This window comes from Scleropages formosus, chromosome 8 (assembly GCF_900964775.1).
Source record: "Scleropages formosus chromosome 8, fSclFor1.1, whole genome shotgun sequence".
NCBI lineage: Eukaryota > Metazoa > Chordata > Actinopteri > Osteoglossiformes > Osteoglossidae > Scleropages > Scleropages formosus.
The window spans coordinates 30,598,972-30,615,869 of record NC_041813.1 but is presented as its reverse complement, the minus strand read 5'-3'; the positions used below and the strand labels follow the sequence as shown (position 1 = coordinate 30,615,869).

The following is a 16,898-nucleotide window of genomic DNA, read 5'->3' as shown; positions in this document are numbered from 1 at the left end:
GCATGCCTGAGTAAGAGGAAAAATTCCTAGAGCAATGCACACCCCTGTAACATGCTAAGAAAAACCCACTGAAGAATGTACTGTCACTGACTTGTATTCATGATCCAAGGTACAGCAGTGTGAGATTTACACATTCTTCTTATCATTGTAGCGTCCGGACGGGAGTCCGACACGGACGCGCGTTGCTATTACGTCCAAACACAGACGAAATATATAATGACTTCACGTGCAGTGTGAGGTTAGACGTGTACGGTGAGTATTGTAAGACACTCGGTGGAAGTGAAACAAGAAACACGAGACCAGGAAACACACACGGTGTTGGAACTACGGTGAACAGTGAAACGCTAATCTGTGAGTCTGACCGCAACCCTGAGACGTGACGAAATACCGGACAGGAACGATGGACCAGGACTGAAGAACAAGAGGCAGGAACTGACGGGACGGGCACTCGGGACTGGAACATGCACACCTAGGAAACAAACTGAGGGAACTAGAGACTACCAATCGCCAACGAAGCACAAGAGAACTGCTGATTAAGAATCCGCGACTAGTTCTGCTCCGCTGGTTCCTTTTATACCTCCATGTCCTACGAGACTGTGAGGTGATAGGTAAGCGTTAGCTAGCGGCACTGAGTGGCGCCGCCTCTGACCAGGAGGGGCAGTGACCCTGTGGGATGTGACAGTACCCCCCCCTCCAGGGGCGGCTCCAGCCGCAGAACGCCGGCGGGTAGGCGGTCGCCCCCGCCGTCGCGGAGCAGGCCGATCTGGATGACACTCATGGAAGTGCTCAATAAGAGCTGGGTCCAAGATGTCCCGTGCTGGTACCCAAGACTGCTCCTCCGGCCCATAGCCCTCCCAGTCGACCAGATAGTACAGCGTACCCCGTCTCCGTTTGGAGTCCAGGAGGGCCCTGACGGAGTAGGCAGGAGAACCATCCACATCCAACGGTGGAGGTGGAGAGACTGCTGGGCTCTGCAGGGCGGAAACACAATGGGGCTTGAGGCGCGAAACATGAAACGTGGGACAGATACGATAATGCGAGGGCAACTGAAGACGGTAAGAAACCGGGTTGATCCTCTTCAGGATCTTGAAGGGGCCGATGAAACGGGGGGCAAGCTTCCTCGAGGGCAAATGCAGTTTGAGATCCTGGGTGGACAACCATACTCTCTGCCCTGGCTGGTACAATACAGTCCTACGCCTTTTGTCGGCCTTCTCCTTTTGGTTGGATACCACCTCCTGGAGACGGACATGTGCGGATTCCCACACCGACTCACTCCTCTTGTACCAGTCGTCCACAGCTGGCAACCCACTGGTCTCCATCGTCCACGGGAACAGCGGAGGCTGGTAACCGAGCACACACTGGAAAGGAGTTAAGTTTGTGGACGAATGGACCAGGGAGTTCTGGGCGTACTCTGCCCAAGGGAGGTATCTGCTCCAATCCGCTTGATTCTGAGCACAGTAACTCCGCAGGTAACGTCCAACCTCCTGGTTGAGGCGTTCCACTTGCCCATTAGACTGTGGATGATAACCAGAGGAGAGGCTGACTGAGACTCCTAAGCGGGCAAAGAAGGCCTTCCAGACCCTTGAAGTGAACTGGGGTCCCCTGTCCGAGACGACATCCTCTGGCAGGCCATACAGCCGGAAGACATGTTGGAACAGCAGTTCCGCGGTCTCCAGGGCTGTAGGTAGACCTTTCAGAGGAATCAGTCGACAGGCCTTGGAAAAGCGATCTATGACGACCAATATGGTGGTGTTTCCATCAGAACACGGAAGATCAGTAAGGAAGTCCACCGCTATATGGGACCATGGACGGTTGGGAATCGGGAGTGGCTCTAAAAGCCCTGCTGGCAGCTGTCGTGGGACCTTGGCCTGGGCACATGTGGTGCAGGCAAGGACGAAGTCTCGTACGTCCTGTTTCATGGATGGCCACCAGAAGCGTTCAGCGAGAAGCTTCAAGGTTCGGTTGACCCCTGGGTGTCCTGTACTTGGACCATCATGGGCCCAGTGCAGGAGCTCGGACCGAACAGTGGACGGGACGTATTCTTTGTCTTGGGGCTGCTCGTTGGGACCGGGTTCTTGACGTTGGGCTGCTTGGATATCGTCCAATAAAGCCCAACGGATAGGAGCCACAAACTGCGTCGGGGACAAGATGGTGTCTGGTGAGGAGAGCTGAGGCGATACCTCGAACAAACGGGACAGGGCATCGGCCTTGCCGTTCTTGGAGCCAGGACGATAGGTCACCGTGAAACGGAACCTGGTGAAGAACATGGCCCACCGCGCCTGTCTGGAATTGAGCCTCTTTGCCTTCTGCAGATACTCCAGGTTCCGGTGATCAGTTAACACTAAGAATGGGTGCGTAGCCCCCTCTAACCAATGTCTCCACTCTTCCAAGGCCATCTTTATGGCTAAGAGCTCCCTGTTTCCTACATCATAATTCTGTTCAGTAGGCGACATCTTGTGTGAGAAATACGCACATGGATAGAGCTTCAGGGGACTTCCCTGGCGCTGTGAGAGCACTGCCCCTACCCCGGCCTCAGAAGCATCAACTTCCACAATAAAGGGCAGTTTGGGATCAGGGTGCTTCAGGATTGGGGCAGAAGTAAAACGCTTCTTTAGGTCTTCAAAGGCCTGACTCGCCTCAGGAGTCCAGGTCAGGCGCCTAGGGGCTCCTTTTAACAGGGCAGTCAACGGGGCTGCAACGGAACTGAAGTTCCTTATGAAGCGCCTATAGAAATTCGCAAAACCTAGGAACCGTTGCAGGTCCTTTACTGTCTTTGGCTGGGGCCATGACAGAACTGCCGAGACCTTCTGTGGATCCATCGTGACCCCGTTGGGTGTTAGGATGTACCCCAGGAAATCCACAGAGTGCACATGGAACTGGCACTTTTCCCCTTTCACGTACAGCTTATGTGCTGCCAGCTTTTGCAACACCTCCCTGACATGTCCAATATGCTCCTCACGGGACCGAGAAAAGATCAGGATATCATCTAGATACACTAATACTGAGCGATTAATTAGCTCCCTGAGTACTTCATTAACAAAAGCCTGGAATACGGAAGGTGCATTCGCCAGGCCAAAAGGCATGACCAGGTACTCATAATGGCCGAGGGCGGTGCTAAAAGCGGTCTTCCACTCATCCCCTTCCCTAACGCGAATCAGGTTATATGCGCTCCTGAGGTCCAGTTTCGTAAAGATGGTAGCACCAGAAACCTGTTCGAGGGCCGACGTGATAAGAGGCAAGGGGTGCGGGTACTTCACAGTAATGGCATTTAGCCCCCGATAATCAATACAGGGGCGCAAACCCCCGTCCTTTTTCTCAACAAAGAAAAAGCCAGCGGAAGCTGGAGAGGTAGACGGCCGGATGAATCCGGCTTCTAGTGCCTCCGTTACATAAGCCTCCATTGCCTGATGTTCAGGTTGAGAAAGAGGGTATACCCGCCCCCTAGGGGGTGTAGTGCCCGAAAAAAGATCTATAGCACAATCCCAAGGTCTATGAGGGGGCAGTTCTGCAGCCTTGTGTTTGCTAAACACCGCCACTAGATCTGCATACTCCCTTGGAAGCTGCAGGGGCAGATCTGCATTAGGGCTCTCTATGGATGTGGAGTTACAAGACGTCTCCAGGTGTTCGGGACACTGCTGTCCCCAAGACAGCAGTTTCCCCTCCCTCCAAGAGATAATAGGGTCATGGGTGCATAACCATGGATATCCCAAAATAATGGGGTTATCAGGGGACTTAATCAGATAGAACCATATCTGTTCCTTATGGAGTGGCCCTACCTGCATAGTAACGGGCTCTGTGCGCTGCTCTACACGCCCCGACCCGATTGGAGCGCCATCAATAGCTTTAACAGCCAGGGGTTTGGGGCATCGGGCACGGGGCAAGCCCCAGGACGCGGCCATATCATGATCCATGAAATTCCCTGCAGCGCCACTGTCTACCATAGCTTTCGTCTGCTGCTGCTGGAAACCCCAGGATACTGTAACTGGTAATGTCAACAGGGAGGTATGGAGAGATACATCACTCACCAGTAAGTCGGTCCGTTGGGATTCACGGGGTGGCCGCACTGGACAGGAAACCTGCACGTGATCCGCAGCTCCACAGTAAAAGCACAAGCGTTGCAGAAAACGGCGCCTCCTTTCCTCCTCTGTCAAACGCCCGTTACTGAGTCGTATTATTCCCTGTCTGACGCACTGTTCTTCGAGCCCTGCACAGCTGACAAGGTTGCGTGCTTGAGCCGGCTCATTGTCCACAGGGCTGTAGGGCACCTGCTGCCCTGGCGGCGTCGGGGTCCGGCTGGACCCGGAGTTGCTCCGGTAATCCGGCGAGAACTCCTGAGAGAGTGGTCTTGACAATCGGGGGCTGGATGTCTTCTCCACTGGAGACCAGGAACGCACCTGAAAACTCCTGGTGCTGGGGAAGAACTGTCTCTCTGTCTTTCTGTCTGGGCTAGGGGGTGACTCAGGAGAGTAGGGCCCTGGGAACAGAGAGGCTGGACTGGGGATTGAGTATTCTGTGTAATTCTGGTTCTCACCTCTGCTACCTTGCAAAGCCTCCTGGAAGGGAACGGACAGCTGCTCAGTAGCGCTGATCCCATTGGTCTGCACAGGGCTCGTGGGCTCCGCGCGAGGACCCGAGGAAGCATAAAGACGATCAAAAAGACATGTCCGCCAATCATCATGCGTTTGCGAACTGGTCGGATCGGCGCCCCGCCCACCGTGACTGAGGAGTCGTGTCAACTGCTCCAACTGATCTGTGAGGCGGCTAGCGGCGTTTGTGCAAACCAGGAGTTGTTCTTGGTTCGCCTCTGTCAGATCCGCCAGCTCACGCCATTCCGCTGAAGTCATACTAGCAGGCGGATTCTTCTGTAGCGTCCGGACGGGAGTCCGACACGGACGCGCGTTGCTATTACGTCCAAACACAGACGAAATATATAATGACTTCACGTGCAGTGTGAGGTTAGACGTGTACGGTGAGTATTGTAAGACACTCGGTGGAAGTGAAACAAGAAACACGAGACCAGGAAACACACACGGTGTTGGAACTACGGTGAACAGTGAAACGCTAATCTGTGAGTCTGACCGCAACCCTGAGACGTGACGAAATACCGGACAGGAACGATGGACCAGGACTGAAGAACAAGAGGCAGGAACTGACGGGACGGGCACTCGGGACTGGAACATGCACACCTAGGAAACAAACTGAGGGAACTAGAGACTACCAATCGCCAACGAAGCACAAGAGAACTGCTGATTAAGAATCCGCGACTAGTTCTGCTCCGCTGGTTCCTTTTATACCTCCATGTCCTACGAGACTGTGAGGTGATAGGTAAGCGTTAGCTAGCGGCACTGAGTGGCGCCGCCTCTGACCAGGAGGGGCAGTGACCCTGTGGGATGTGACAATCATATTGCAGGCCAAAGTGACATTTACAAATACACTGGCAAAACTAATGTTTCAGTTCTGATTCACACCTATTCCCTGTTACAAAATAAACACTGGATAATAGAAAGAGGAACAAAATCACAGAAGCCATGGGTTTATCAAGTTTATATCCAGCAAAATGGTGTTTATAAAGCTCCCGTACAGCAGGGGTGTTTCTGGCAGAATGCTGTTTACCAAGTTCATTCCAGCAGAAAGGATGTTTATTAGGTCCATATCCACAAGAAGGTGTTTATCAATTTAATATGTCTTAGATCAGTGTTTATGAAGTTTGTATCCTGCAGAATAGTCATTAAGAATTTAATTTCCAGTGAAGCAGAGCGCATTCCACAATTTATCTACAAGTTTACATCCAAATCATCCCTTCCAAGAGTGGTGGCCAAACAAATAAGTCACATTTATACCAAATAAAAGGGACAGAGAAGAACAAGTCAAGTGAAATAAAGGGAAATTTGAATGTAACACCAGAGCTGTGAATGCAATGCTCATGTTAAGGGGCATGAGACATTTGATCAAACTCACAACATCAACGAAGAGTATTTGGGTGTCAGGCATTTTTACCCCTTTAAACAGGGACTAGCTTCTGAGGAAGTTCTCAACTGGTGGCTCTAAACCCCATGAAAGAGGCAATTTATGCTAAGATGTAAGTGCAACCATATGTTGGCTTTGACCATGGTGTGACACACATGATTCATACATTTACAAGACCCATTAGAGTGGATCAATGTTGCAAACTTCAGAAACTCATCATGCGGAACATAACTTATAGTCAGATAAACTCAGCCAGTAACCAGAAGCCTACCTGTCGGATAAAGCTGTTGGAGGTGGTGTCAGAGGAGGTACTGCCATCAGAACGCTTAAAGCGGTAGTTCCGCTTGGTGCACTTTCCCTAGGGAGATGGTGGAAATAGGTTGACAAGTCAATTAAAGGCAGCAGAAAGAGAGACAGAGGCCAATGTGGAAAGGAGCAGGAGAGAGTAGGACTGGGCAACAAAAAGGAAATCCGCCCTATAGGCTACAGGAGAAGTAAGGGAATCGGTGCAAGGAAGACCAAGGTGGTGCCACTTGTGCGTATCCATGGGCATATCCTGAAGTATTTCCATTGCATTGAAGTAGAGATGATTCAGATGCAAAGACAGACTATCAACACTCGCTGGCAAGAGTCCGTCACTATGCTGAGGTGCCAGTAGTGGCTCATGTAAATGTACTGCGCAGGCCAAGAAAAGAAAAGGTGAGCACCAAATGCACAGCCATAAAATACTGGTGCTCACAACATCAGTCAGAATGTTCTCCTAATACTGATGCAATTACACAGCCACATCAACATGAGATGGGCTGTGCTACCACAACTGTTTCAGCAGCATGTACCACAGCTAACAACCCACTTCATCGCTGAAATGTTTGACAGAAAAAAAGGAAGAGAAATAATTCTGATATTTGTCAGAAGGTCTGTTAACACCCCCTCCACTGCTCCGTAACATTATTTGGTTTAATCTATGACCTGTCATAGTGTAGAGCCCTATAATCTGATTGGACGAGTGCTGCTAAATTGCCTCCTGGTTTGGCCTGGGTCCCCCATTGAATTAGGTCCACTGCAGTCACATTGCCATGGAGACACATTGCCCATTAATTGCATTTGTAGGCAATCAGGATGCTGGATGGATATGGTTGCAAGTCCTCCTGTACTCTGACAGCAGTGGTGGCCAGTGCCAATGAAATGCCATCCTTCACTCTCCGGTCTTGCACTTGAAAATGTGGATGCACTGACAGTTTCTGACCCTTAATTACTGTCACAACACCAGAGATTACATAATGGTTAAAATATGTTTGTAAACAGCTGGTTACCATTTCAAGTCCCAAATGCAGCCCCTCAAGACCTTGATGTTACATAAAGCTAATAACCTACAAACCAGTACAGTAAACATCCAGCTGTTTGTGGGATTAAAACTTCGGAAAAGTTTATGTAAAATACTATTATAATATACACATGTTACCTTTTCATTACACTCACATCTGAATCAATGTATAACTGTGCAAATGCAACACTGACTATTTTTCTTCAGTGCTTCATTTTGGGACCAAAGCTCCACTCTGTTCACCGCAGGGTATTTGCCGATTTCCTAATAGCTTCTCCACATGATTTGTCTCCCAATTATTTGTACATCAGTCTTATATGGCAGTCAGGGGATTAACAGAACATTTCCACTTGTCTTGAACCCTGCAGGCTTTTGTGAATTCCCATTTCGACATGGAATGACATTCAACATCTGAGCAGTAGATACAATAGCATTTAAAGCCTGCAGGCTGTCAGATCAAAACCCAGGAGCAAACGTTCCACTGTACCTCTGAGCAAGTAAAATGTCTAGCTCTATTGTAAGTTGAAGATAAAAAGCATCAACTAAGCATGACCACATGACCTTAAAATACAAACCAGACATTGATCTATGAATAGTGATCTTAAAAGATGACTAATATTTAAAGAACTCAAGTTGAAATGCTCGTTTCAGTTATGACCACTTGCACTTTTCAGATGATTCAGTTTGATAACTGGCTTCTGCTTTACTTTGGACTAATGGTATTTTTCTAAAAAAGGACACCGGAGAGATCCTGGAGAGGAAGCCAGTGAAGCGTGGCTGAGAATGATACACCCACACAGGGGCCTTCCTGCATGTAAATACTATTTCTGTGAGTAAAGTGGCTAATTACACTAGGCCAACAGGAGTGTAAGCTAAAACAAATGACAAGAGCCGATTTTGTATGAAGAGGCTGGCATCTTTCCTCCATAAAAGGAGACACTGTAGGGCAGTTCAGCAAGAACATTTCGGAAAAATGTTTTCTGAAAAACAAAATATAATCAGCTGAATAAATGAAAGGATAAGCAAGTAGGAGAGTGGGTAAGGACATGGATACAAATCCAAAAGCTTAATGGCATAAAAAAGCAGGTAACTGGACTACTTGCACTAGAAACCACTAACAACACTTGCTTTGGATAAAAGCTGAGCTACTAAATAGTAATACAGTATCTTCATCTATTACATAACCTGTGCTGAACACAAAGTACAAGTAGATATTCTTTAAATGAAGAAAAATGGTCTCGTTCTGGCAGTTTTTGATGATTCAGAAGCTAAAAAAATACTCCTACTTTCAGTTGTGCTACTGATATTTACCCTTCCCTTGGAACACGCCCCATCCAGTTGTAACTTGGCAAACACCGATTTTCTCAGCAAAACTGTTCCAACTGCATTCTGAATACTCCTCCAATCCAATACCAACTGTCCTGGCAGTCTCTCTCAGTTTAAGAGAGAGATGTCCTTCCATGTGAGAGCAGAATTACTTCAACAGAGGAAATCTCTAAAAATTTTTGAGCTAATGTGAGGAAACAGGTGCTATATATACAATACTACTTGAAAGTATGGGAACCCCTTGTGTCCCTTAGTTTTACCACAGAATCATTATTTAATTAGAACTAGTCTTTCTCATTTGATATAACAGCTCTGCAGTTATGAATTAGGGGTAACATACTTTCAAACAGCACTATGTATCATTGACGCAATCGTGACCCCAAAGAGCTCACCATGGAGCACCTGAACTTTATATATGAAGTAAGTATTACTTAATATATGATTGGCCATGAATAGACAGCCCACTGTGGTGCTACCAAAACTGAGCCTGTCTGTTAGAATGAGCACAAGTGAGATTATATATTTTAAAGGATATAAACCGGCATATTCGCTTCACTACTAGGGAACTGGCATAGGGAAACTGGGATGCTGCGACTGACAGACAGATGATATTACATAGGAAAGTGATGTATCAAGATGGAGGAGACTGCAGGAGGATTAAGTTTTTGGACACGTGATCTGTTGGTATTACAACTGATGTAACCTGCAAACAAGATACATAGCATGAACAGAGTAATTTAGTGATCCTAAGAGACTCATTGAGAGTCTTTTGTCTATTGGCAATATGAGTAAGGTCACTGCCTTTTAGAAAGAGAAATGTTTGTATATCGCTCTCTAGTTGAAAAACTAAAATATGAAGTTTTCAATAAACTGTGTTGTTATTGCTATTGCATTGCTTAGTTGGCACATTTACAGGACACAATTTTCAATTTTATGGGAGGACATTTTTCCAATGCACTTTTACGTCACAGCACTAGCATCTCACAGTTCGTGAGCTGTAGGTTCAAACTTAGGTTTTAATTTGGATCAGTCTGTATGGAGTCTGCATGTTCTCGCCATGTTCTCAACCTAATCCAAAAATATACATTTCAAATAAACTGCGGTCTTTTGATTGCCTTTATGTGTGTATGCGAGTGGGAATAAGTGCGTGATTCCCCCAGAATGGACTGGTCTTCCATCCAGGATGTACCCTGCTTGAAACCCAACGCTACTGGTATATGCTCTGGTCCATCAGGACACTGCACTTGTGAAGGAGTTACTGAGAATGAATGAATTTATAAATTAATGATTCAATGAATGAACTTGTATGGCAGAACCTCTCAAGCAGATTGCAAGTCTGTTTGGTTATACATAAAAGTTACTATATATATATTAAGTCAAGGGTAAGCATTATCAAGCTGAATTTGACTCATGGCAACCAATCAGTTGAAAGTCAAACTAAGGGAAGTTGTGGAACTGATTTACCATTACTTTCATTTAACACATCTTTGGACTGTGAACACAGGAAAAAAATACAAACTGCACACCTCAAGCTAGACTGAAACCTATACCCAGATGCACATCTTAAGCACTATGAGACACCAGCTACACCCACTGAACCACCGTATTGCTGTTTTTCACTGAAGCACAACAACAAAAGTTGCACTCCTGGCATCTGCTGGTGGTACAATATTGTGAAGTTTATTACTATGTGTAATAATACGACAATAAAAAAATTAATAAAAAGTCCAGTTTTTCCACATATTACCCCATCCTCTGTCCAGTGAATTTATCAGGGCTTTCCAATGAAAATTATTTTTACATGTGACGTAACACGTGGAATAGGTTAAAAAAAAAAAAAAAAAAAAAAAAAAAGACCCCCTGTGGGGTAGTGCTGAAGTGTGTCCACCACACAGATCCTGCGCTCCGCTCGCAGTAGTAGGTGTGGCTTTGCTGGAAATCACAAGATACACACATCTCTGGCCGAGCATCGTGGACAATGAAATCATTTTCTCGCAGTTACACAAGCGGAGCTGCTGAAACACGTCTACATTAAGGTATATTCCAGCTTTGTGTGCGTGTTCTGTGTGTGTTTACCTCTCCGAACAGGTAAATTAGAGTCGGAGACTTTACGTCACCAAAGCAAAGGCACTGACTGGGGTCTTTAAAGGCAACAGCACAGCCACACGTTGAAATACACAGCTCGCACATCCTGAAATCTGAACACAGTTTCACTCTGAGTAATAATAATAATAATAATAATAATAATAATGAATGAGCAGCTCGCCTCAAAACTCATAGCACGGCTGTGCTGCTGACAAACTGTCACACACGGTCAATATGAATATTTAATAAACTAAAACCACTTCAAACTATATGCTCTCACATAGTAGCGGAAAAGGAGATATAATATTAATAAATGTATAAAATGTGCCATTTTGTTTTAGACGTGCCGTTATCCGTTCCTCGAGTATTATTTAATGCACAGTTCGTACGGCTTTGAGTTGATACTGTACTCGCAAAAAAAACCAGAAAAACACCATTTGTTTCGCAAATTTAAACACACTTTTATAATTTGTTGAATTCATTTCATGTACTGTATGTATTTAACCCTGGGTAACTGCAAAGAAATGAACTGTTTTGTTAAATTTTCCTCAGGCAAGTGAAATGAAGCAGGATTTGCTCTCTCTTACCTGTGAAGTGGGGTGGTCAAACATGTCCATTTGGATCTCCTGGGCTGAGGTCGAAGGTGTCCTGGACATAGTACTTTTCTGTACCATTGATTTTAATTGGTATTATTATTTATTCTTATCTAGTATTATTACTAATTTATCGGCAGGTTTTTTTCTGAGGTAAACGCGGTCATATTTGTCGCTGAAGAGAGGCAGATGGCCGTTATCGCACCGTACAGCTGCTCGCTCGCTCGCTCTCTCTCTCTCTCTCTCTCTCTCTCTCTCTCTCTCTGTTTCTCTCTCTCTCCCTCCCCCTCTCTCTCCCCTCGCGCCGCCGCCTCCGGTCTCTTCGGGTGCGGACGGTAAGCGGTGCTCGTGGGTCCAGCCGCAGGTCTACGAGTTCACGCCCATCGAATAAAGCCCCGCCCATTCCACTGTCAATCAGTCAGAGTATCCTATAGCGCGGGTGGAATAGGAAAAAAAAAAATGCATAATTGTTGTACGTGATCCGATTGGACAGTGGAACTGACAATCTCGACTGATCTACAAAGAAGAAATTGGCGATTGAAGTACAGCGCCTCCCTTCTCAGACCTCAGCGTGTCGTGTGTGTCGTGCACAAACTGTGTGTTTGTTGGCGGTTCTAAGTTTGGGCATTGTGGCTATAAAAAGATTCCGAAGTTGTTTTCTTTTCCAAAACAGACGCTAATAACGGGGTTTTTTTTTCCGCGTGATCCTTATTAAATTTTTAGAAGGAATTTACAGAGCAAACGCGACAGAGTTCCGAGAAGCAGTGACACATATCACAATCAGCTCGAATATTATTGGAAATAAATCCTTACAAAATAAGAAACAAAGGCAACCAAAGGAATCAGTGAAATCACAAACACCGCCGAGGTCCATACTGCCATTATTAAAGACAAATTTATAAGGCTCCCATTGCTGACTTGTTGCATTTTCCAAGAAAACCAGTTTTCTCATAAATCAAAACTTCACTTGTATTGAGTTCTGGGATTGGATATTATTGACTTCAAGCCTGACCATTAGGAGTTTACATGTAAAGCACACAAACATTTCAGAAATGTAAACCATAAAGATTAAGCTTTGTTATCGTTACGCATCCAGGAAAATGGATGTGTAAAACAGCTTATGAACAATGTCTCATTTTACAGCAATATTTTCAACATCTTCAATACATGAAGTCAAATAAAGTACAGGAAGCAAAAGGATATGTCAGCCAAAGCTTATAGCAATGGGTTTCCATTGTTTTACTTAAGAAACTGGTAGATCCGAAATACAGTTGAATACAATTTTAAATTACCATAAAATCACTGAGGAAAGGAATGAATACTATTCTTACCATGTACTTACCGAGCCTTTACTTTGGCTGAAATAACCAAAGCAGATGGCGGATTCTGTGTTGTTTGCGCACATTCGACTCCCCACAGAGCTGCAGGGCCCGGATGGATGGATGGATGGATGGATGGATGGATGGATGGATGGATGGACGAATGGACGGATGGACGGACGGATGGACGAATGGACGGATGGACGGATGGATGGATGGATGGATGGATGAAAGCCACATGCCCTTTGTACTTACTTTCTGTTTACTTTGCCTGCTATTATGCGTTATGTGTTACATTCACTCTCCTCCAGACCTGTGGTACAGCGTGGTATTCCTGTGCAGTTTACTGTCTCCATAATGTATATCTTTGATGAAATGAGAATAAAAAAATGGAGCCTTGAAAAGGTTCCCTATAAAGGAGAACAAAGCAATAAACAGATTGGTCATCAAAAGAAAAAGTTGCCTGCCTGCTTTCTTTTTTATTTTCCTGCAGCTCGAGTGTGTATATATACAATATATAGCCATAAACAATGTGAATGAGGTTTGTTTCAGTCATATCTTAGAGAATTAACTATGTAATTCTTGGCAGCTTTTGGAATTTTAATGGTATAAACGAACACATTTTTGTCGCAGTTATGCTAATGAGGCTGAGTGTAAAACATTTATAAATATTCTTTTTTCCAGATCCAGAGATCAAAATATGAGTCTTACAGCAGAGCCACTTGGAGGATCTCTGTCGTTGCTTCTAATGAGTAAAGAGTAAAGTGAGAAAAGAGTAAAAGTGAAGCGAACTGAATCAAATCAGCTCTGATGCTCAATAGCGCCCCCATGTGTACAACGTCGGGAAATAAAACACAGCGCTGGTGTATAATTTCCCATAATGCGCTGTGTTTCTGGCCACCATCCGGAATGTACCATAGAAATTTTAAAGAGGGACCTTTTTTACTTAAACTAATTTTAATTTCAACTTTTAGATATGATCTTACAGCTAATAAATTTGATATTTCAAGTTACGCTGAATGCAATATTTATTTTCGCCGCTCGTTCTAAATTTTTACTTGGATTTCCCCATGAGTGAGGTTGGATCCTCCTGTCCGGAGCAGTGGTACAGCCCGATCTCCCCGCCATCTTTCTTTCCCCTTAAACAGCAGCAGCCATGAGGTAAGCGCGGCGGAGCTGCTCCACTGAAAATAAAGAGAAATCAGCGAAATTAGGTTGCCTGTCGCTGCTTATCCACATTTTATTCGGTGGTGCGAATGGGGAAGGCTCTGCAGAGAGATTTTCGCAGGAATGAGTGTATAAAAGAGGCGCGTGAGGTGGAAAGAAAGGCGCCTGAGCGGAGGGGCCGAGCGCCATGTTGGCGCCTCACGCCGCCACTGACAGCAGCGATTATGTTTTATTTAATATCATCGTTCTCCTCTCTGGACAAACACGGGTTCTCTAAAACCGCCTTATGAAATTATAAGCTCGTTAACTGTTGTTGTGGCTCTTTTTTTCTGTTTAAGCTAAACTCTCTTACTTACGGCGGCGGACGGGTATACTCACTGTGTCAGTAGTGACAAAATAAATAAGTTGGAATAATAAATCAATGATTGATTGATTGTGTTGGAGCACTTTGTGGCAGCAGCCCGTTGGGAACAAGAAATTGTAACGGTAAAACTGTATTTGTTTAGATCCTGAGTCTGGTGGATCATGATGATCTGCTGACAGCGTGGTTCATGCTACTGCATAAAACTGTAATAGTTCTAGTCTAAGTCCTGCAGTTATTTACTTTGCATCAGTCAGTGGGAACCAGAGTTGTGATGTAAAGTGTAATTTTCCTTTCAAAATTAAGTGCAGATGTCAAATTCCTTAATAATAGTCTGGTGGGTTGGTGAGTAATGATCATTTTTAACTGACTTAAAAGGATATAGGAGAATGTGTTCCATTCACACAGTAGGGTATTTTTACTATAGTACTTCAGGGTGAGATCCTTAAGGGTTCTGTGGCAGTAGCTGGGAGTGGGAGTGGAACCAGCACCCTTCAGGCTATAAGGTTATTTGTTTCTGCCTTATTACTGCTACCTCCACGTCAGCTCTGAGGAGGTGTTGGTGATGCTAATGGTTTTTTTTTTTCTTCCTCCTTTCCTTCCCAGCATGCTCAGGCTCCAGAAGCGGTTGGCGTCCAGCGTGTTGCGCTGCGGCAAGAAGAAGGTGTGGCTGGACCCCAACGAGACCAATGAGATCGCCAACGCCAACTCCCGTGAGTCCGACGGTCTCCCGCCGCACGGTTTCCTTCATATCTGCACGGGGAAAGTGCAGAATACACCTGCATATGTAAAACAAGGGCGAGGGCTCACCGCATTATAAAGGTGTGATCCCGCACTTGTATTTGAAAATCCAAGAAGGTGTCCAGACACCCTGAAATGTCAGTAAGCAGATCAAATTTAATCGGTTAATTTTTCTAGTGGGGGGAAAAAGTTAAATCCTACAGGTAACTGTGATCAGCTTAGAACTGATGACTCTTAACTTCATGTGGGGGAACCTGATGTATCGTCATCGATTTTGTAAGTTAATTTCTTCCTGCCACAGTAGTAGATATTTCCCTCACAGCTCCTCCTTCTGTCTCTGTCACTCCCCAGGCCAGCAGATCCGCAAACTGGTGAAAGATGGCCTGATCATCAGGAAGCCCGTAACGGTGCATTCCCGCGCCCGCTGCCGCAAAAACACACTGGCACGGCGCAAGGGTCGCCACATGGGCATCGGTGAGTGGGTGCGGCCTTTGGCCGCAAGGCTGTTGGATGGGACCTGGCACCAGAAAATATGCATCTGCTGGTTTTCTGTTCATATGTGATGTTTTCTCCTCTGTCCAGGTAAGAGGAAGGGTACTGCCAACGCCCGCATGCCTGAGAAGGTCTCCTGGATGCGACGCATGCGGATCCTGAGACGACTGCTGCGCCGCTACAGGGAGTCCAAGAAAATTGACAGGCACATGTGAGTCCCTTTCTCGAGTCCTGAATGGCTTTCTGTGCCTGAAGTGTTGGAGTGCGGAAGGCAGGACTGGATGGGGACAAGTGAGAGCCACTCCTTTGTGACTGACTGCTTATGCCCCTGCCCCCATCTCCAGGTACCACAGCCTCTACCTGAAGGTGAAGGGCAATGTGTTCAAGAACAAGCGTATCCTGATGGAACACATCCACAAGCTGAAGGCTGATAAGGCTCGCAAGAAACTCCTGGCGTAAGTCCTGTTGCAGCTCCCGCCGTAGCCCCGGAACGTCCCCGTTTAGTCCGAACAAGCGTCCGGCATCACAGCTGGACGGTTGTTGAGGTTGCTCTCCACAAGAGCCTGCAAATCCAGTACCAGGTTGATGTGAGGCACAATGACTGTTTGAACAAGACCTCTCCTAATTTACCCCACTGTCATGCTTTGCTGTTCGGTGAGCGTCCTCTTCGTTTGACTTTGTCCGTTTTGATCCCTCCCTTGTCCCACAGCGACCAGGCTGAAGCTCGCCGTTCCAAGACCAAGGAGGCGCGCAAACGCCGAGAGGAACGCCTCCAGGCCAAGAAGGAGGAGATTATCAAAACCCTGTCCAAGGAAGAGGAAACCAAGAAATGAGCGTTATAGCCTCTCTTCTAATAAAGTGTACAGAAAGACAAAGCTGCTGAGTCCTGAGTCTTTCTTCTCCTCCAGCTCAATTAACATTTTCCCAGGGATCCTTTGTTGTGAGTGCAGCACTGCAATTTAATCCACCTAGTGCTCTGACGGTGCTGGTTGCAATGGCAAGTGGCTTCGTTTCCTTAAAATTATTTTCCACGCTTTTTAAATGAATATTAGCCTTTGAGTTATGAATGTCATAGAGGGTTTCTTTAACGCTGAGAAATGGCTGAGTGTTCGGTCTCGTAAGTACGGTAAGTCACGTGGCCTTCGGGACTGGCTAATAAGATTTTGCTTTACAAAACCTGCACGGTTTTGACTTTGGAGGACCAGTGTTGTGTAGCCTTTCTAAAAGTAGGCAAATTTTGTATTGCCTCTTCTTGCCCAGAGCAAAAAAAATTTTTAAACATTTGTCATGATGTGCAATTAACTGAAAATATGTCCTAGTGGCCATCTGTGGTGTCGTACTGTGAGTTTTCTCAATGCCTCTTACAGTGTACAAGCATAAGTAGGCTTTTTCTTTCATAGTGCTTCTTTGTACCTTAATTTTATATACACCCATACAAGTTCGAATCCTCAGCAGCAGGAGGAAGTCCCTCCAGCAGAGACCGCATCCTGTTGCGCCAACAGCAAACGATGCAACGCTCCTGG

General features: G+C 46.0%; 2 protein-coding genes across 4 annotated transcripts in view; one reads left to right on the top strand and one right to left on the bottom strand.

Moving 5' to 3' along the window:
* Positions 1–11,669, bottom strand: part of LOC108941755 (voltage-dependent L-type calcium channel subunit beta-1-like) — a 42,083-nt gene extending 30,414 nt beyond the window's left edge. For all 3 annotated transcript variants that reach the window (XM_018764567.2, XM_018764568.2, XM_018764569.2), the window contains exons 1-2: positions 11,290–11,669; positions 6,239–6,325 (exon numbers count right to left, since the gene is read on the bottom strand). In XM_018764567.2, coding sequence (XP_018620083.1) covers positions 6,239–6,325; positions 11,290–11,376 — 174 coding nt within the window. In that variant the 5' untranslated portion in view covers positions 11,377–11,669. The remainder of the gene's footprint in view (positions 1–6,238; positions 6,326–11,289) is intronic.
* A 2,051-nt stretch (positions 11,670–13,720) lies between these two features.
* On the top strand, positions 13,721–16,250 carry LOC108941691 (60S ribosomal protein L19). Its single transcript, XM_018764475.1, has 6 exons — positions 13,721–13,775; positions 14,749–14,855; positions 15,235–15,357; positions 15,466–15,586; positions 15,720–15,830; positions 16,085–16,250. Exons 1-6 carry the CDS (start codon positions 13,771–13,773, stop codon positions 16,206–16,208), a joined length of 591 nt encoding a protein of 196 aa, XP_018619991.1. The 5' UTR covers positions 13,721–13,770; the 3' UTR covers positions 16,209–16,250.
* The last annotated feature ends 648 nt before the right edge of the window (positions 16,251–16,898 follow it).

What these genes read in the sequence shown, in the direction of transcription:
- LOC108941691 (XM_018764475.1), top strand. An exon ending in GATCGCCAACGCCAACTCCC is followed by an intron (nt 14,856 to 15,234) that starts GTGAGTCCGACG and finishes GTCACTCCCCAG; the next exon opens with GCCAGCAGATCCGCAAACTG. An exon ending in AAGAAAATTGACAGGCACAT is followed by an intron (nt 15,587 to 15,719) that starts GTGAGTCCCTTT and finishes CCCCATCTCCAG; the next exon opens with GTACCACAGCCTCTACCTGA.